At 34.2% G+C, this 22,215-nt stretch overlaps 1 protein-coding gene across 2 annotated transcripts in view; it reads right to left on the bottom strand.

The window, feature by feature from the left end:
• The window catches only part of LOC141387598 (GTP-binding protein Di-Ras2), a 234,292-nt gene that overhangs the window by 116,796 nt on the left and 95,281 nt on the right, over positions 1-22,215 (bottom strand). For both annotated transcript variants that reach the window (XM_073957499.1, XM_073957501.1), the window contains exons 3-4: positions 17,638-17,805; positions 2,010-2,119 (exon numbers count right to left, since the gene is read on the bottom strand). In XM_073957499.1, the coding sequence (XP_073813600.1) occupies positions 2,010-2,119; positions 17,638-17,805 (278 nt within the window). The remainder of the gene's footprint in view (positions 1-2,009; positions 2,120-17,637; positions 17,806-22,215) is intronic.

Raw genomic sequence — 22,215 nt, 5'->3', positions numbered from 1 at the left:
GTTGCAACTCTTCAGGTGGTTTAGCCACGTTATCCCCTTGTGCTCACCGACCAACTTGTTAACTTCCAGTGTCAACTCTCTGACTCTGGTGTCGCTGGGATTGGCAGTACGAAGTGCCAAGTGGGAGCAAATTTCCCAGCAGAGGAGACGGTATTAGCAAATAAGTATGACGATATTTGCTAATACCGTCGCCTCGGCTGGGAAATTTGCTCTCACTTCGGGTAGAAGACCAGCAGGTATGTATATGCAAGCGACTGGAGCAGTGATGATGTCTCGGATCGTCCTTTCTGCTGCCCGAACTTCCGAAGGGTTGGGCAGATCTCTGAAGCGGTACTTAGTGAGCCCTTTCAAACTGCCCAATTAGCTTCCCCTCGATTAATGAAAGTGCGGGGTTCAGATGTGAAGAAATCCTGCGCTTTGCTGATCTGCCCAATAATGGGGAGATGGTCTGACCCAAGATAAACGACTGGTCGCCACGTGACATCATTTGTCAGACCAGATGACACTATGCTGTCTGTCGAACTGTGACACTCTCTACTAATTGTGGTGCAAACGTCCTCGTTGACCGTTCAAAACGTAGAGCTATAAATCTGCTCAGACAGCACTATATCCCTCTGGTCGTTTCCGAGGACCGAATGCCACAACTCATGTTGAAGCCTTAAAGTCCACCAATACCAGATGGTTATTCCAAAAGCGGGCAAGTGTTGGGCCTATATCCTGGATTTCAGCTATTTATCGGCTGCATGTATACTAGGGTGGTTTTAAAAAATGGATGCCGGATTTTTTTATGCTCACCCCATGAAATGTGTTGTTAGATTTTAAAATTGCCAAAGTTTGAGCACAATTGGAATATGTTAACATGTGCCACTGGGGCCTCAAATTTCCCATAGTAATTTGTTCAACCAGGTCATTGCTGCTATCCCCATGTACGGCCAGGCTCGAGCGATATACGTTTGTTTTTAACAGACTTATGCAATAGGAAAGCTAATCCCCCACCTCCACTCTGGTGCAATCCTACCTCAGAACGTCGTAGCTATCACAATGTTCTAATCTACAGTTGTTGTTAAGCTTGGTGATATTTTTCGGCTATTTCTTCGATCTTACCTCGGAGTCAGTTGCAATTAAATTTTATAACTAATGCTTTTTCAGGGATTGGAACAGCAACGGCTGGTGCTAAGTGCTGTTTGTTTGGCTGCTGTTTGGGGGGGACTTCGAGGGATTCGCGTATTCTGATTACGATGACTCACTAGGGCCTGTGTTCACGCAGTATGCAGGAACGTAGTCCCTCGCATGGATAAGTCCAGAACAACCTATAAATTGGTACTGGGGTTTCCTCCGTCCCTGCACTTATCAAAAAAAAAAAAAAAAAAATCCGGACAGGCATTTCGGGATATTCTGCTCTCTAACAAAAAAAAAAAAAAACAACAAAAAACAACAAAAAAACGACACAAATACAAACTTTTGTAGACTGAGTTTGCAGTCGTTGCCCGGAACACGGGTGTTTTGTGGTTCCGGGGCAATCCGGTATCGGAGAACCCGCCACCTTGCAGCACCCTCTTGGTAGTATGTATGTATATCGAAATGTTTGAATGTTTCAATACTACCATTTTTGTATTTTTGTAGCATCTGCTTCTGCTAGAACAATTTTAATGTCATAATAATATCGGAGGACGTATGGTGTAGGTGATGGTAAACACAAAAAAAGTTGACATATTGCTATAAGATTGCCTGCTGACATTTTTCCACTTCTATAACAATTTTTCTTTCAAACCATAAAATCGAACAGAGAAGGTGTCATTTTTGTGTGTGTTCAATCATTCAAATCAATGTAATGGACATACATACATATGTGTGTATGTAGGCAACTTGAAGGCTGGCCTGTCATGTTGTGCTTGTGAAACCACAAAACCGGCCGCATCAATTACGCCAATGACCGCAAAACACACAATAATACCAAGATAAAATACAAATATCGACACATCAAAATATACGTAACAACAATAACTTACCTTAAACGTGGTAATTCACAATAGACCCAGTCTGTCACCTCCTCCAGTTTAACTTCTCTGTGTGTTTTTGCCAAATCAGATTTATTGCCAGCAATAACTATGGGTATGTCCTGCAAATATAAAAAAAAACAGTAACAACATCTGTAGCAGATTAAGTAAATTCATAAAGAGGTAGGACAGATCTGCATTGTCATACTAATGGAATATTCCATACCCAGAAATACTATTGTTGTGCATTCATCACTCTCAAAACAAACCAATATATTCTCTTCATTCAGCTATGCATGGAGGAATCTAAGTGTTATATTTGATTGTAATATTACAAGAGCCAACTGTTATACTATCGAGTACAATGTATGGCATTTCATGTGGCTCTATTTTACAAGCCGTGGACAATTTTTTTTTTAGTATGCAAATGTAGTCGCCAAAAACAATATGTAATGGTAGAAATCGTTTAACCACGACAAGACAAAGCTACAAAATTTAATAAAAAGAAAGACAAGAAAACCTGCTATGTTGCTAGGGTAATGAGGAATTTAATAATTCTGTTTCGAGCTCTTCTATTCTGATCGTTGACCACTCAAGTTAAAACATTTTTCTAGTGGAACAGTATAATAAGCAACGAAAAAATAAAATATACTTTGAAAGAACTTTGAAATTAAATCATAAGCCTTGATAAACGATTTAAGTAACCAAAATACTGTTTTTGCAACGAACATTAAATAATTTAAAAGTACCGTGAAAATTATAAAGGAATTTTTATAAAAAAACTGGTATTTTCTATGGCTTAATTAATGCCAAATAATTCAGCGATAGTATAAAAGTTTACCCTTTTTTGGACAAGTGCATCATCCAACGTGGAAGCATCCAGGCTCTCCTTACCGTCTCGCTTGCATAGCGAATCTTCATAACCAACGCCCATCAGTAATTTGCCAATGGATACCCATAAGAGGGAGTGAGACATATTAATGGTGTTAATGGTGATTTCTAATGAGCTCTGCTGTTCCTGATATGTACAGTTTCTAAATAATGACAGCTTTTCGATGATTTTGATGATTTGCCGTCGGCTAAACAAAGCCAGCAATAATTTATAAAAAAAAAAACAACTTTTAATAAGTATTATTGTGAATTTTGTAATTTTTTTACGTGATTCTATTTTTGCCAATAATTAACTTAGCCTTCGCTAAATTTATTTTATCTTGATAATTAAAACATAAGAAACGGATCATACAATTTTGCTTAAAACAATGTGATTTTCACTTGTGTGAATGTTTCATTAATTAATTAATCTTAAAATGTTTAAAAATGTAATTATTTGTAAATAATTTCTATATAACTTGCATGTTAGAGTTTATTAAAGTAAATTCTTTTTATTGCACGGTTTACTCCGTGAATAAAAGGTATAATCAATGTAAGAATTTGCATCAAAATTGAGAAAAGAGGTTAGGGTTTGGATAGGTGTTAATTGTTTTTTTATATTTGCAGAATTATACAACACCGCATGTATTGAGCTCGATCCATCGGCAGTAAACCAAGGTAACATAACCTACAAATAATTCATCAAAACCTAAATCATCATCCTAACCTAATTTCATACCACTTCGTGTAAGTAGTCGTATAACATGCAGATTATATAATTTATGATAGACTTTGACTATTATCTTTAAATTAATCATTATTTGAGATATTTTTTTTTATAAAAAAAAATTATTTATAAGACACTAAAAGTGTAATCGATTTAAACAAACGATTTAATGAATTTCCTATTAATAAATGAATTGTATATTGTATTCAAAATGAACTAATTAGACCTTTTTATGGGAATTGTTGATAGTGATAACATGGCGGTTTAGTTGGTCTCATCAATGATTAGGGAAGTAGCTAACAGAATATCATGGACACTAGTTACTTATGTTTTATAGCGGGTGGGAACAATTTAAAAAGGTGTCCCAGCGAAAACATCACTCGCATACTCTTACAGTCTGTGATTCAAAAATTATAATATGTCAGGTACTAGTAACAAGTCTTGAAGTGGTTAATTTTTTTTTTTTCTTTGAACAGTTTAACATTACTGGTTTGGAAAGAACCTCCCCCAATCCGGCGAGCTCAGCCCGTTTCAATACCACTCAAGCACTCCAAACCGTAGTGGAAAATGCAAAAAAATTAACAATTATTCAAACAGACTGTTACAAAAAGAGAATGGCGCCCAACGAGATTGGCAAGTTTTAATAATTTGTTAATGTCGTATTTTATTTATTCATAAAAACGAATCCTCGTGATTATTAGTATTGGATTTAACGCAGTGCGTTCGTTTTTATATCTTTCATTGTTACTTACTTCAGGTCATATGTTTTTTTTTATGAATAAGAACATATTGTTGTTGTAGGTCTATTTCTTTTGCACATATACCTAAGTGTCTATGTATAGAATGAGTCTAGAACATCATATTTAAAACTGTTGATTTCTTTATAGCAATTCTTACGTGACATTTTTTTTTGCATAGCCTTAAACCATTAGTTGCAATAGTTTTTATTTGCAATTTATGTAAGTCATATATATACTGGATTGGAAATCTGGAGTATTATAGCGACATGAATTGCATATAAAATTTACAAATGAGGGGATTTTTGGAACACAGATTGTAATTTAGACCATACTATCCGTTTTTGTTTTAATTCACTATAAACAATTCCATATACATGAAAATTTATAGATTGATACGAGTAAAGCTCGCATTTAAATTTTCAGACTCAGTTTGAGTAATGCCAAGGAAAAGAAAAGTAGTTAGTTTGTCAGATAGCGAAGATCCACATAGTAGAAATACTGCATTAGAATATACTTTTGACGAAGATTCAGTAGTTCAGGCTACTAATAGACCTCGTTTTAATATAAGTCCTATTCGGACTAGATCTAGAGCTATATTATATCAGCAAAATCGTATAAATTATTCGGATATGTCGGAACAAAATAATCTACCGGGGACTTCCCAGCAATCGATTAATGCACCTTCCACAAACGGGGTAGCAGACTTAACTGCTCGTTTGGAAACTGTTTTCGTGACTGAGTTTACTGCTTTACGACAACTTTTAACCGAAAGTTTAAACGCAAATAGGAATCAGTCTGCAGGTAATGAAAATATAAACCTTCAAAGTAGAGAAACTATGTCTAATAATGATCCTTCATTAAACGAAAGTTTAAACACTTCTCGTTCAGGTGCACCTTCACCAAATATTTCTATCAAAGTTGATAAATGGAACATTTCATATGATGGAACTGAAGATGTGTCAGACTTTCTATTCAAGGTAGATACCTTAGCCAAACGTAGCAAATGTTCGGACGAAACTCTAATAGGCAGTTTTCACATTTTACTAAAAGGAAAGGCTGAAACATGGTTTTGGGCCTATTTGAGGCAAGTTCCAAATACCTCATTGCATGATTTAAAGAGAGCCATGAGGAAACAATTCGGTAGAGCAGAAAATGAATGCGATAAAATTGTTAAAATCATAGAGAGAAGACAATTACCAAAAGAGTCATTTGACGATTTCTTTACCGAGGTAATTACCATGAATTCTCGTTTATCTCAACCTATGAGTGATATGAAAATGATAGATTTGATTAAAAATAATGTGAAAGAGTCAATAGGGGCTTTATTATTTATGGATGATTCACTTGATCTGGATAGTTTGAGAGATGCAGGGAGGAAAGCAGAGAGATATGTAAAACGGCAATATCAGCATAAAAATCGCAAATTTGTATCTGAAATAGAAAACTCCACTGAATCTGAAACTGGTGATGATAATGATTGTGACGTAGAAGCATTTAAGTTTCATAAAAATTCCAGTTTTGGAAAAAAAGAGATGGATACCTCTCGATTTAAATGCTGGAATTGCGACCAGATGGGTCATTCTTATTATGAATGTCCATCCAATGTAAGAACTCTCTTTTGTTATAGATGTGGAGAGAAAAATGTAACGACTCCGCTGTGTCCAAAGAGACATCAGGAAAACAGAAAAGTGAACGAGTAAATGAGGGTACCTCGTTCCCAACTCTGTATCCCTCTATCGATATAGACTTAAAGGCAACAACATCAGCAACAAATTGTCACACTGACACAAAAACAAACAATTCGCAAGACTGTAAACATACAGCTAATCAAATAGATTCTCAATTATCGTTGCATGAGAGAAAGCTAAGGTACGAAGAAATAAGAAATCGGATTTTTAATAAAAAACCACTGTCTAAAAAAATAATAAAATGTCGTGAACGATTTCAGAAACGAAAAGCTTTTAATAAATTAGTAGCATCCACTTGCATAAATGAGAACCAAGACTCAAGGCCGTATGCCAAGATTAATTTGGGTGAAGTAGAGCTTTTCGGATTGTTGGATTCAGGGGCATCAATAAGTGTTTTGGGTAAAGGATGTCAAGACCTCTTAGAAAACTTAAAACTTGAGTTTACACCAATATTTAGCTCCCTGAAGACAGCAGATGGAGGTTCACAACGGGTTATTGGTTTTGTAGAAATTCCTGTTACTTTCAAAAACACCACTAAAAATATCGTATTTTACTTATCTCCTTCTTTGCGACAACCAGTTTACCTGGGTGTTAATTTTTGGAAACGTTTTAATATAGCTCCAGAGATTTTTGTGTCCGAAGTATCTTTAGATAGCGAAGCTTTTATGACTTCTACTGAAAACATGCATACTTTAACCGATTTCCAATTATATGATTTGAAACGTGTCGTTGAACTGTTTCCATCTTTTCAAAAACTCGGTCTTGGTCGAACTTCGATGGAAATTCATAACATTGATACGGCAGATTCAGAACCTTTTAAAATTAAACATTATCCTCTTTCACCACCTCGACAAGAAGAGGCATATAAAGAGTTGGACCGAATGTTGTCATTAGGAGTAATAGAAGAGAGCAATAGTCCGTATTGTAGCCCGATAGTTTTGGTCAGAAAACCTGGAAAAATAAGACTTTGTCTCGACTCTAGGAAACTAAATTCCCTAACAAAAAAAGATGCGTACCCTCTCCCACATATCAATGGACTTCTGAGCCGATTACAGGATACTCATTTTATATCAGGTATTGACCTAAAAGATGCATATTGGCAAATACCTTTAGATGATGTATCCAAAGAGAAAACAGCCTTTGCAGTGCCTGGACGGCCATTGTATCATTTTACAGTAATGCCGTTCGGACTCTGCAACGCGGCTCAAAGAATGAGTAGACTGATGGATAAAGTTATCCCCAGTCGACTCAGAGAAAACGTGTTCATCTATTTAGATGATTTGTTGGTGTGCACATCGGATTTCAAAAGTCACCTTGAGATGTTGGAAGAGGTCGCAAAATGCTTGTCTAATGCCAATTTAACTATCAACGTCGAGAAAAGTCGTTTTTGTCAGAAAGAAATCAAATACTTAGGGTATATTGTTGGTCAGGGTTGTTTGCGTACAGATCCAAGTAAAGTTGAGGCTGTTGCCAAATTTCCAATACCAAAATCTCCACGTCAGATCAGACGATATATTGGTATGACTGGTTGGTACAGGCAATTTATAGCCAACTATGCTGATTTAGCTGCCCCACTGACCGATTGTCTGAAAAAGACTAAGCAATTCGCATTGACTGACGAAGCAAAACTTTCCTTTGAAAAATTAAAATATGCTTTAACGACAGCCCCTGTACTAGTTCAACCCAATTTTGACAAAATGTTCACGATACAATGCGATGCTTCTAGAGTAGCTGTAGGAGGAGTCTTAACACAACATGGTGATGACGATAAGGAACATCCGATTGCGTATGTTTCCCAAAAATTGAACAAGTGTCAAAAAAATTATACTGTCACGGAGTTAGAATGTTTGGCCGCGATAGTATGCTTAAAACGATTCCGACCGTATGTTGAAGGACTGCCATTCAAGATTGTTACTGACCATCATAGTTTGCGCTGGCTTATGTCGCAGAAAGATCTCTCAGGTCGACTTGGTAGATGGAGTTTGCTGTTACAAAGCTTTGATTTTGAGATAGAGTTTCGAAAAGGATCCACTAATATTGTTCCGGATGCCTTATCTAGGTTAGATGTAGACGAAGTTGGTATACCTGATGAATCAGTACCTATAGAAATAGATCTGGCGTCGGAATATTTCAAATCAACAGAATATTTGAAGCTTATATCAGTTTTCGAATCCGAACCCGAAAATTTTCCAGACACGATTGTTTCCGAAGGTTATATTTATCAACGAGTTAAGTTTAGAAAAGGTGTATTCGAGGACGAAGATTTATTGTGGAAATTGTGGCTTCCTTTGGAACTAAGAGCCGATTTGATTGAACGAGTCCATAATGTTGCATCCTGTCATGGAGGATTTAGTAAAAATTTGCACAGAATTAGGGAGAAATATTTCTGGCCAAATATGGCAAAAGATATTAAAAATTTTATTTCAAACTGTGAAATTTGTAAATCTGTTAAACCCACTAACCAAATATTGAGACCTCCTATGGGTAAGCAAATCCTAACCGAACGTCCTTTTCAACGAATCTATATGGATTTGTTAGGACCTTACCCTAGGACCAAATTGGGAAATTCGATGGTATTTGTAGCCATCGATCATTTTACAAAATATATATTTTTGAAACCTTTGAAAAAAGCGAATAGTGCTGCTATCATAAAATACTTAGAGGAGAATGTATTTCACCAATTCGGGGTACCCCAGTTTATACATTCCGATAATGGATGCCAATTCGTTTCAGCACAAATGTCCGAATTCTTGAAATCATATGGAGTCAAACATATTAAAACGGCCTTGTATAGCCCACAAGCCAATGCCTCAGAGCGAAGCAACAGAGAATTTATTATAAAATTGAGGATTTTATTAAAAGATAAACAAGACAAGTGGGATTTGCATGTATCTAAAATAGCCAGTATACTCCGAAGTGACTTTCATGAAGCAATAAAGTGCTCACCATACTTCGGTGCATTTGGATACAATATGGTGCTACATGGATCCTCTTATGCTGTAATGGACAAATTAGGGTGTATGACTGAGGGACAATTCAACTATACTTCAAACGATGTAAAACTTCAATTAGTACACGAAAAAATCAAAGAGAATCTCGTTATTGCTCACGAGAAAGCAACAAAAAGCTATAACACTCGAAGCAAAAATATACAGTACAAAGTTGGACAAGAAGTGTTTCGTAAAATGTTCCAACAATCAGATTTTAAAAAGGGAGTTAATGCTAAATTATTACCACCGTACTCTAAGTGTCGAATTAGGAAAAAGGTTGGCTCATCTTGTTACGAACTTGAGACGTTAAGTGGGAAATACATTGGCCTTTATCACGCTAAAGATCTGAAGCCATTTTAAATAGTTGCCCAGCTAACTTAATCTCAGGGTGTGGCCGTGTCCCACGTAAAATTTTAGCATTAATCTGTTTTCCTTATTTTCGTCTTCTTCCTACTCAGACTGCAAAGAAGGTTTGTAGCAGATTAAGTAAATTCATAAAGAGGTAGGACAGATCTGCATTGTCATACTAATGGAATATTCCATACCCAGAAATACTATTGTTGTGCATTCATCACTCTCAAAACAAACCAATATATTCTCTTCATTCAGCTATGCATGGAGGAATCTAAGTGTTATATTTGATTGTAATATTACAAGAGCCAACTGTTATACTATCGAGTACAATGTATGGCATTTCATGTGGCTCTATTTTACAAGCCGTGGACAATTTTTTTTTAGTATGCAAATGTAGTCGCCAAAAACAATATGTAATGGTAGAAATCGTTTAACCACGACAAGACAAAGCTACAAAATTTAATAAAAAGAAAGACAAGAAAACCTGCTATGTTGCTAGGGTAATGAGGAATTTAATAATTCTGTTTCGAGCTCTTCTATTCTGATCGTTGACCACTCAAGTTAAAACATTTTTCTAGTGGAACAGTATAATAAGCAACGAAAAAATAAAATATACTTTGAAAGAACTTTGAAATTAAATCATAAGCCTTGATAAACGATTTAAGTAACCAAAATACTGTTTTTGCAACGAACATTAAATAATTTAAAAGTACCGTGAAAATTATAAAGGAATTTTTATAAAAAAACTGGTATTTTCTATGGCTTAATTAATGCCAAATAATTCAGCGATAGTATAAAAGTTTACCCTTTTTTGGACAAGTGCATCATCCAACGTGGAAGCATCCAGGCTCTCCTTACCGTCTCGCTTGCATAGCGAATCTTCATAACCAACGCCCATCAGTAATTTGCCAATGGATACCCATAAGAGGGAGTGAGACATATTAATGGTGTTAATGGTGATTTCTAATGAGCTCTGCTGTTCCTGATATGTACAGTTTCTAAATAATGACAGCTTTTCGATGATTTTGATGATTTGCCGTCGGCTAAACAAAGCCAGCAATAATTTATAAAAAAAAAAACAACTTTTAATAAGTATTATTGTGAATTTTGTAATTTTTTTACGTGATTCTATTTTTGCCAATAATTAACTTAGCCTTCGCTAAATTTATTTTATCTTGATAATTAAAACATAAGAAACGGATCATACAATTTTGCTTAAAACAATGTGATTTTCACTTGTGTGAATGTTTCATTAATTAATTAATCTTAAAATGTTTAAAAATGTAATTATTTGTAAATAATTTCTATATAACTTGCATGTTAGAGTTTATTAAAGTAAATTCTTTTTATTGCACGGTTTACTCCGTGAATAAAAGGTATAATCAATGTAAGAATTTGCATCAAAATTGAGAAAAGAGGTTAGGGTTTGGATAGGTGTTAATTGTTTTTTTATATTTGCAGAATTATACAACACCGCATGTATTGAGCTCGATCCATCGGCAGTAAACCAAGGTAACATAACCTACAAATAATTCATCAAAACCTAAATCATCATCCTAACCTAATTTCATACCACTTCGTGTAAGTAGTCGTATAACATGCAGATTATATAATTTATGATAGACTTTGACTATTATCTTTAAATTAATCATTATTTGAGATATTTTTTTTTATAAAAAAAAATTATTTATAAGACACTAAAAGTGTAATCGATTTAAACAAACGATTTAATGAATTTCCTATTAATAAATGAATTGTATATTGTATTCAAAATGAACTAATTAGACCTTTTTATGGGAATTGTTGATAGTGATAACATGGCGGTTTAGTTGGTCTCATCAATGATTAGGGAAGTAGCTAACAGAATATCATGGACACTAGTTACTTATGTTTTATAGCGGGTGGGAACAATTTAAAAAGGTGTCCCAGCGAAAACATCACTCGCATACTCTTACAGTCTGTGATTCAAAAATTATAATATGTCAGGTACTAGTAACAAGTCTTGAAGTGGTTAATTTTTTTTTTCTCTTTGAACAGTTTAACATTACTGGTTTGGAAAGAACCTCCCCCAATCCGGCGAGCTCAGCCCGTTTCAATACCACTCAAGCACTCCAAACCGTAGTGGAAAATGCAAAAAAATTAACAATTATTCAAACAGACTGTTACACATCATCAAATGAAATGAAATAACGAAACAACCACAAGATTTCTATGGTTCTTTTCACATACATATACATACATACATACATATGTATGTATGTAGGTATGTCCACTCAAGCAGTTTGACCATGAATATGATGAAAATGTCGGATTTCTCCCTCTCTGTCTGTATTTTGTGGGTCAATTTGACCATTTGAAGAATGAAATTTATCGATTATGGGTTTGTGGCGGCTATTACTACAATTGCAAGTCAACAAAACGTATTCTTTAAATTTGAACAAAATTGTTGGGTGTCGTTTCTTTCGTTTTTGATTGTCACTTGACATATCTGTCAAGTACAAAAGTGGAACTTTGTTTGCTTGAAAATGATGAAAAAATAAGTATAACCCAAGGGGCCATGGTCTAACCTGTGAAGTTGAAATCTGATTGACTTATACTCTATGTAAAAAAAATATATTTAATTACATTTAAAAGAAGTAAAAAGTATTAAGTTCGGCCGTTTTATACCCTCTACCATAACATATTCTAATTAGTTTCCTGTTAGGTGCAAAAATTGTTTGACCACGGATACCGGGGGTTATATGGGGGCTATACCAAAAGTAATAGTAATTCGATAGAAAATATAGCCTCAAAACTCTTTAAATCGGGAGGTACCATTATATGGGCGCTATACCAAAACGTGGACCTATCTTGATAATTTTTTGTAGAGAAGTTTTTTGGTCATTGGGAAGCTCAAATTTGAAATTTCAGCTAATTCGGTCAAAAATGTAGCTAAAATCTCCAAAACACCTTAAATACGGAGATACCGATATATCGGGGCTATACCTTTTCTAATTTTTGTAGAAAAGTTTTTTGGTCAATGGGAATATCAAATGTGAAATTTCAGATAGTTCGGTCAGAAAATGTAGGTAAAAGCCTTAAAATTCCTTAAATACGGAGGTACGTTATATGGGAGCTTATACCAAAACATGGTCCTATGTTGGCTATTTTAGTGAAGAAGATTCGTAACCACTGAGAATATCAAATGCCAAATTGCAGCTAGTTCGTTTATAAATTGTAGCCGAAAACCTCAAAACACCGAAAATCGGGGTGAACTGCTAAATGGGGGCTATTCCAAAACATAGACATATATTGACGATTTTTATGGAAAAGTTTCGTGGTCACAGAGAACTTCAAATGTCAAATTACAGCTAGTTCGGTTCAAAATTGTAGCTAAAACCCTTAAAATACCTTTAATCGGGAGGTACCGTTATATGGGGTTATACCCAAAAGTGGACCTATCTTAGCAATTTTTAGTGGAGAAGTTTTTTGGTCATTTTGAACGTAAAATGTCAAATTTTAGCTAATTCGGTAAAAAAAATAAGCTAAAATCCCCAAAACACCTTAAATACGGAGGTATCGTTATATGATAGGTGTACCTATCTTGATATTTTTTTCTAGAAAAGTTGTTTGGTCATTGTGGACCTCAAACATCAAATTTTAGCTAATTCTGTCGGAAAATGTAGCTAAAAGCCTCAAAATACTTTAAACTTAAGCCAGACCAAGCTAAGAAAAGTATTACGAGATCCAAAGTTTGAACCAAATCGGTTGCTCCGGACCATTTTCACAGGAAGTGAAAGGAGTCGAGAGCATCACTTTTCCGAAGTATCCAACGGAGTGAACCGGTACAGACCATATGCGAACCCGATCTTTGTCTTGTAGAAATATTCAATAGAGTTTGTTTGACTTTTTTCAGGGAGGTACCCCAAGGAATGGAACTTTATGGCCCATTTTCGAACTTTAACCAAGTTTAGACAAAGTTTTATGAAATCCAACGTTTGAAGCAAATCAGTTGCTTGGCATATTATAATGTTTTTTTCTCAAACTAACAAGTAAAAAAGTATCAGTCGGCCTGGCCGACTGGTATACACCCTCAGTCTCGGACCTAAAGAAAAGAAGTAACCCAAAATACTGACGCCTATTAATTCGATGTACAACGTTTGGACCAAATCGATTTCTCCCTTCGAGAGATATCTTACGGACTACCTAGTTTTGTTGGTTCCGGCAGGCTTTTTTGGAGCTTCTTTGCCATTATCTCAAGAAGTAAGATCTCCCTCCTGAAAAATATTAACCGTCGTTTCCCATTACGACGGTGCAGATTTTTTACAACAAAAATCAAAGGCTGATCCGTTTGAAATGTATCGTGCGCTCCAGCCACTACACATGGTGCCATAGGGATTTTTTTTACCGCCTTCGGGGAAGTATGGACTTGCCCCTAAAAAAAAGTGTACTATTGTAATGGGGGCAGCGAATACAAATTGTTACAAAAGGAAGCAAAACGATTCGAGAGCAGGCCTTAAACTGCACTATTCCCAAATTTTGGTGGGAGGTACTCGAGGGTGATCTATGTCCCGTACATATGTATATTATGCTATGAAAAATATGGACCAAATCGGTTTTTGACTTCGAGAGTTATTGAGAGCCCAATTTTAGCGAGGTGTGGGGGAGGTACCTGAAGGAGTGGTCTATTTTCGAACTTAAACTAAGTTTGGACAAAATATTAAGAATGCTAAATTTTGGACTGAATGGGCTAATTCGTTCGAATGTTATCGTGCGTTCCAACCAATACATATGGTGCCATAATGTGTTTTTTTAACTTTTAGACTATTATTTCTGGAAGTATGGACTTGCCCTTGATAAAACCTGTATTGTGGAAGTGAGGGCAGCGAATAAAAGTTCATACAAACAAAAAATTAAAGTGATTCGAGAACAGGCCCCAAACAAGAACTTTTCCGAAATTTTGTGTCAAAATTTGCAAAAACTTGTCAGGTGTAAGAGCTAGGGTTATGACTTTTTTACAACCTCGTATCATATTTTGACGAACTTTTACCTAAGATTAGATAAAATCTTAATTATAAGGTGACTCGTTAAAAAAGCTCACGCACATAAGCTTTTAACATTTTCATATATGAGCTTTTTGAAAATTTTTTGGAATCACTTTAAGCACATATATAACTCAAAACAAGCTTTAAAGCCAAAAAACATAACCAAAATGAGGTAAGCTTTTGTTTCTTACCAATTTTATCGCCATACCATTACATATGCATATATCATTTTATATCATATATAACTTTATTCCATATATCATATCAAGTGAAAGTGATTTGTGCGTGCCTTTTTTTAAATTTTATTGGAAATAAAAGTTATTTTAGTTATTAATAGGCAAAAGGTCATTCCTTCGTGCAATAGAAACTTAATCGAATTTTGAGCTTGAAGAATCGTTCCTAGAATCTTCATATGTTCTAAAAAGTTGTTTATTGAAATCTTAGGTACATTTTTGTGGATGACTGTGTCATTAATTTTTGGGCGGTTGCGTATATTTGGACCAGAGTCGGAGATGGACAGACGGACGGAGGGACGGACACACATAGCCAGATCGACTCAGCCCGTCGAGACATTCATTTTTGGATATATAAGTATAGGGCTACGACCATTATTTTGATGTCGAATTCTCCCGCTTATTGAGACTTATATATTTTTGTTTTTCAAAACACTGTGTGTCATTTTTTGAGTCATGGTTTATTAACCATATTCTGACACCGTAGCGTGATAGAAGACCAAAAAATAGAAGACACGTGTCTCGGCCTTTTCCCTATCTCATCAACTTTCGCGGTTGTAGGCATCCAAAGGTTTGAGGCTTTGATGTAAAAAGGGGTCATTTTTCAAGACTATATCTTCCAAACCGTTAGGAGTTTTGATTTTATCTCAGAGGCAAAGTTGTAGATCTTGTCTTAAGGAACAAAAATTGTGAACACATATAATTCATCAAACTTCATCTGCAATGTCAAAATCACCAAAGTCAAATTTCCTTTAAAAATTTTTCTCGGGTTTTGGTCTGCAGCTATCAAACCGATCAAATTTTAAGCAAACAACAAACTACAAAAATGTACCTCAGATCCCAATAAACATCTTTCTAGAACATACGATCTCTGTATATACGGTTCTTAAAGGCCAAAATAACAAAGCAAATGAGATTTTTATCCTGTTTTCTCTGGTTCTGGTCCACAGATACTAAACCGTTCAATATTCAAGAAAACAACCAACTGCAATAATGTAGCAAAGACATCAATGAACAACTTTGTGGAACATGCGAAATGTCTATGAACGGTTCTTAAAGGTGAAAATAGCAAAAAACTGTTGAAAATATTACATTTTTACACTTTTTTCTCCAATTCCGGTCCAAAGATACCCAACCGCCCAAAAATTAAGGATACCGTCAACTACAAAAATGTACCCAAGATTTCAATAAACAACTTTCTGGAACATATGAAGATTCTAGGAACAATTACTCAAGCTCAAAATTCGATTAGTTGAGATCATTCTTTCCAGTTCAGGTCCGTAAATGACAAACTTTTCAAATTTACTTGAGTTTTTAACCTGTTCTTCCCAAACCTGAGCAGGGGGAATGTTAAAAATAATTTAATTGTTCTTGAATTTCAGCCCTGACAATCATTCCTAGAATCCTCATATGTTCTAGAAAGTTATTTACTGAAATCTTAGGTACAATTTTGTAGTTGACGATATTCCTAATTTTTGGGCGGTTGGATATCTTTGGACCAGAATCGGAGAAAAAAGTGTACAAATTTAATATTTTCAAATGTTTTTTTGCTATTTTCACATTTAAGAACCGTTCGAAGACATTTCACATGATCCACAAAGTTGTTCATTGATGTCTTTGCTACATTATTGCAGTTGTTTGTTTTCTTGAATATTGAACGGTTTAGTATCTGTGGGTCAGAACCAGAGAAAACAGGATACAAATACCATTTATGCTGAAACCGATATAATCATAAGTTTGGCTTATACATATAGCGTTTAAAAGAAAGGCGTGGGGAAGGTACCTCCTCCGAAATTCATAAAATATACATAACAATGGCAAACATTGAGCTTTTGCTGCAAATTTAATGGAAATCGGTTCAGTAGAACTGGAGATATAAAATATTAAAAAAACAGGCGTGTTCGGGTGTTTAGGCCACAAAGAAGTACCTAGATTGAAGATTAAATCGTAAATTTTTAAACCGATACATTCGTAGTTTTTGCACATATAGCGTTTTTAAAAATATCGCATTGGGGAGGTATCCCGCCCTTTCTGGAATTCAATAAAATATGTAGCCTGTTTTCGGGGGCCATCCCTGTACATTCCCTGACAATTTCAGGAAAATAGGATCAGTTGTTTTTGTGGGAAAAAATTTAAATTGAAAATTGAAAAAAGTGGGCGTGGTAAAATTTTCTTTCCATAAAACCTAAGTTGGGTTATGACGGCATTTGATTTTAATTCATAAATATATGGTGTTTTTTTAATATGGCAAAGGGAAGTACACCGTCCCCTTCGAATTTCAAGAAAATATGCATCCTATTTCAGGTAAATCGGTTCAGTAGTTTTGTAGATGTAACCTATTTTAAAAAGTGGGCGTGGCGTCTTTTTGTCCCAAAAAAGTAGAAAAGATTGGAGACACAACCACAATTGTCTCGCAAATTAATTTCCAACCCCATATATTTGTAATGATTGTAAATATATCAAATTTAAAGAAATATGGTATAGGGGAAGTACCCCACCCCTGACGAAATTCAACAAAATATGTAGACCATTTTCACCGGGACCCACCGCTGTACATTTCCTGACAATTTTAGGAAAATCAGTTCAGTAGTTTTTGTAGAAAGATGAAAGTTTAAAATTCAAAAAATGGGCGTGGTCAAATTTTCTTTGCATAAAAAGAGAGTAGGTTTATGGCGAACATTTCAAAAAAGAATTATTGAAATCGGTCCAGCCGTTCTCATCTGATGCCATTACCAACGAACGACAATTGATTTTTATTTATATAGCTTTGATTTAACGGAAACAATATAATACTAATAAATATTAAATAGTTTTCAGCGAATACAATTTTCCTATGAAAAGTTAATTTTCAATAACAAAAATGTATTTAATTTGTGTGTTATTTAAATTATCTTGATTGCAGAAATAATTTTTTCTTTGAAGAATTAACAATTAAATTAAATTGTTGTTTAACTGTTTTATGTATGTAAAAATGAATAGGTATTTTTTTCTGTATGCTCTGTTAATAAACTCACTTGAAAATCAGCTCTTTGCTCTCGTATTTCTTCGAAACATTGCTTTACACATTGAAAACTTGGTCCAGATGTTGTGGCATAGACGAGCATAAATGCATGTGCTGTGGCTATGGATAAACGTCGCATGGCAGGAAATTGCATATCACCGGATGTATCCAAAATATCAACCTAAAAATCAGAAAAAAAACAAGAGTTATGTTAGTTTTACCAAGGTAAATGAATAATGTATTGTTATCGGTGAATTTGAATTTCTTATGGTAAATATTTTCCTTGAGTTTTGTTTAGGTCGAATTCATATTTGAATAATTGTTTTGACCTTCATATTAAAACTTGCACTAAAAAATGGATCAGGTTTCGTAGGACCCTTATTTTGCTAGCATGTCACTTGTAAATATTGTGTTAAGTTTATTTAATAAATTATATAACTTACAAACTCCGCATTTACTTATTAAACTTAATATGAATTTTGCCTGCCTCAGCATCATTCAAATTTCAATCGATATTTTGTTATTTTGAAATATTTACTGTTCAAAAAGCTACGTGACCTAAAGCATTTCAACCTACAACTGAGTAGCTATTAGCTTGTAATTTAATCTTCTGCAGATGTTTCTGTCTTAGCGAAGACCCGCATCTGCATCATCATCGTCATCAGCAGCGATGGACATTTAACAAAACCAATGAATTCTTAACTGTAGGATATCATCTCAAAGTAAACACTACTTGAAGAAATTTTGTGGTCTGTGTGGAAAATTGCATTACACATTGATAATGATGATGACGAGATTTCATCATAGTGAGGAGCTAAAAATCAAAGTATGCTGACCGAAAATATACTGCATAACAAACATACGCTTATACACACACTGGAAAATTGAAAATCTTATAACATTGCGGTTAAATATTCAAAGTCAATGTTTGTCTAAGAATGAAAATTGATCGGGTAAATACCAAGGAGATTTTTAATTAGACAATTTTTGGTTTCGTATGGGACGAGGTTAAAGTTTCCAGTTGGTATTCGCTTAAATCATAATATAATATTTGATTTAGAGTTCTCAAAAGGGAATAAGGTTTTTAGTATGATTGAGGCAACGACGTAGACAGGAGGAGGCCCGGGCCCCCCGAAACTGTAATTTTGTTGACATTTGTTGTATATTTTACTCACAAAACATTAAATTTTGTGTGTTGGTCCACTCCCCCCTCATATAGTGACTACGTCCCTGGCTTGAAGTATCATATATTGAAAACGATGAAGATAAATCGAAGCAATACCATGCGACGCAATTTAGGATAGCTTTAAAGTGTTAGTTAGATTTTTTGTAATTTGGCATTATGAGTTCTCTAAGAATAGGCACTATACCTATCAAATTTATTGCCAAAGTTCCACATTTATTTGGGACCTACACAAGTGCTAGGATATTACCCTAAATTTCTAAAATAACCCATATTTGTTCGGGAAAATACACAACGATTCTAAAAAACACTTCATTGAATATAAATTTTATATTTTATGTTTTTTTATATTTTAAATTTTATTTTTTTTTGTATTTCATATTTTATATGTTATATATAATATGTTATATTTTATATTTTTTACGTTATATTTTTTATTTTAGTTTTTATATTTTAATATCTTATATCTTATGTTTAATACTTTATATTTTTTAAATTTTATATTTGTTATTTTATACTTTATATTTTGAATTTTATATTTTATACTTTATTTTTTAAATTTATGCTTTATATTTAATATTTTATAGTTTATATTTTGTATTTTATATTTTTTTATTAGAAGTACGTCTCACCTGAGGCTAATCTATCCTATAAAGAAATTAGTTTCAGTAGGAATGACACTTAGTTTGAGTGCTTCAACCATGACGATAATTATAAATTGTTTTCAACTTTTTTCCTATGGTAGTAACCAGGGTTTCGGAGTCGGAGTCTACGAGTCGGCATCGAGCAATTTTGCTGGAGTCGGACTCCGACTCCGGGCAAAATTTTTTTCATGTTATAGAAATATAACATTAAATTTGGAACAAGGGTATTTTTTTTAAAAATCATTATTTATTTTAAAAGAAAGGTATAAGAATATATATTATACTAAGTCAAAGGACAATTCACAGGATATTTACTATCCTCTGTAGTGAAGTCTATTCATCCCTTTTTTGTTGATCCAATTGATTCGTTACATTTTTGCAAACAAAAGTAAAGTTCTATCAATCGAATTAAGATTGGACCTTTAACCTCTTTCGTCAGAAGTCTATTGGTATTCTCGCCTTGTTTTTTATGAGAAGTCATCATTGTATTCTATTAAAGACATTGTGGTCTCTATGGGAAATCTTACTGAATACCCTGGGACACAAAATGGAAGTTAAGATCTGGGGGAGGAAAATTCCTTTTGGGAATAAAAGCCCCAATTGAGAACCCCAAAGGATCCCATAGCTGAAATTTCTGAGTCATGACATAATGATTTTCACTCATTGAGAAAATAGCTTTATATCTCTGTTTGGAGATATTGTGTCATTATTTTTAGATGACATGTTTTCAGTTAAATGGAATGAGGAATCTTTCTGTCAAATATGCTGTCCTTCTAGCTCAGGTTCTTCCATGTCCTTTTTGTTCTTGAACTCAAAAAGTAAAACAAAATGGAATTTTCTACAAAAATGTTCCACCGAAAATTATATGTAAGTTTCCCACATCCAAGAAATCGATATTGTCACGTTTTCATTTTCCCTTATCCGTCTTATCCGTTACTTTCTCAAAAAAAAAAGTAAATAGAAATAATCTATTAACTATATATCAAATTCGGATGGTTGCGCTTCTGAATTAGGCATCATAAATTCGTTGTTGGTTAACGACAGGTTCATCCCGCTATAACTCAGAAGTCTGACAAACGGCGAATCTTTCTTCTAGGATTCATTATATACTCAATGAGGGCTTTAGATGTAGACATTCAAATAACAGGATCTGTCCGTCAGGAACAGATATAATTCATGTGCATCCGAGTTTTCTACACAATCAATTGCATATGCGAAATTCAAAGAAATACATAATCATAGAGTTTTCATGAGAAAGGATCGGGTAAAAGTGATAAAGGACAATGAAAACATGACAATATCGACTTCTTGTCCTAGTGAACCGACCTACATAAAATTTTCCTAAAACACTCTATAACTAATAATGATTCAAATATATACTTCATATCCATTTGGGATATTTCTCCCTTATTATATTTTCCTAAAACTGCAGTTGGTGAGGGGACAACCTCTTGCAACCAACTTTGAATGATTCTGCGAAAATTCTACTTTATAAATATAATATTAAGTATTTTATAATGTATATCAAACTTAATACAGCGATGAATAAGAAATACCAAATTTGATATTTGGATTCTTTGTTATTTCCCTTGAGGCTAGCCGCGGTTAAAAACGCCTGAAATTTTTAACTACTTAACAGAATGTTGTTATGATATCATAACAACAGAGCTTAACTCCATCTATTGACAAATGTTAACAATTGTGATTTCCAATCTTAATGTTTTTACATCTTTATTTGCAAATGTTGGAAAACTGAATCGTTAACATTTATCAATAGATGGAGTTATGCTCTGTTGTCACGATATCATAACAACATTCTGTTAAGTAGTTAACAATTTCAGGCGTTTTTAGCCGCTTAGTTCATATTCAATGAACTGGAAACTACTATGGAATACAATCCTGAGTCCAACTTTTTGCTTTCCTACAATTTGTATAAATCGAATTGCGCTTTAATGGGGTTTTTAACATTGTTGATAAAATGTTTATATATGTACTTTGTTTCATAAACATATTTGCATTATGCATCTTTTCCAGTCTTTACAGTTCTATGTCTTTGTAATTTGTAGGTTTTTCTTAACATATTCTTTAGAAAGGGCATTATTACTCAACTACGGAACATAAATATGAAGTAACTTTCATATCTATATTATTTCTAATTATAATTCGAATATTATAGAACTTTACTTTTGCTTGCAAACAATTAAAGCATCAATTGGACCATAAAATATTCTCAACATGTAATCAAAGCAGGGTTTCGGAGTCGAGGTATTTTTGGTTCGACTCCGACTCCAGACGAGTTTTTTTCCCGACTCCGGCTCCGACTCCGGGTCGACTCCGACTTTTCCTATACCACTAAAAATGAATAAAATGTGCACACAATTTTAACTTTTCCTATAATTTGGCCTATATAGGCTAATGTGTTAGGTTTTTCCTTACATATTCATTAGAAAGGGCATTCGTTCGAATACATTCGAACATATCAATGTTGTTTCTGCCGAATTTTACATTGAAAAATAGCAAAGTTAGAAAGTTTTTGTCGGTTTTCCTTTTTTGCACGAGTATATTCTGGACGGAATTTTTCCGCGTGAGATAATCTTTAAGCTTTCAAAATATGTGAAATGAAGGAGTAATACAAATCATAAGGACTACATGCAATCAAAATTATAAGCAATTCATGACCAAGTTTCAAACTGGATGTAAGCCAACATTTTAGTGTGCATAGCCTTAAAAGGAGACCCCCAGTTGTAAAGATCAATAAAAACCA

This window comes from Musca autumnalis, unplaced genomic scaffold (assembly GCF_047663935.1).
Source record: "Musca autumnalis isolate F117 unplaced genomic scaffold, ASM4766393v1 scaffold_5, whole genome shotgun sequence".
Lineage (NCBI taxonomy): Eukaryota > Metazoa > Arthropoda > Insecta > Diptera > Muscidae > Musca > Musca autumnalis.
This window is presented reverse-complemented; position numbering and strand designations above follow the sequence as displayed.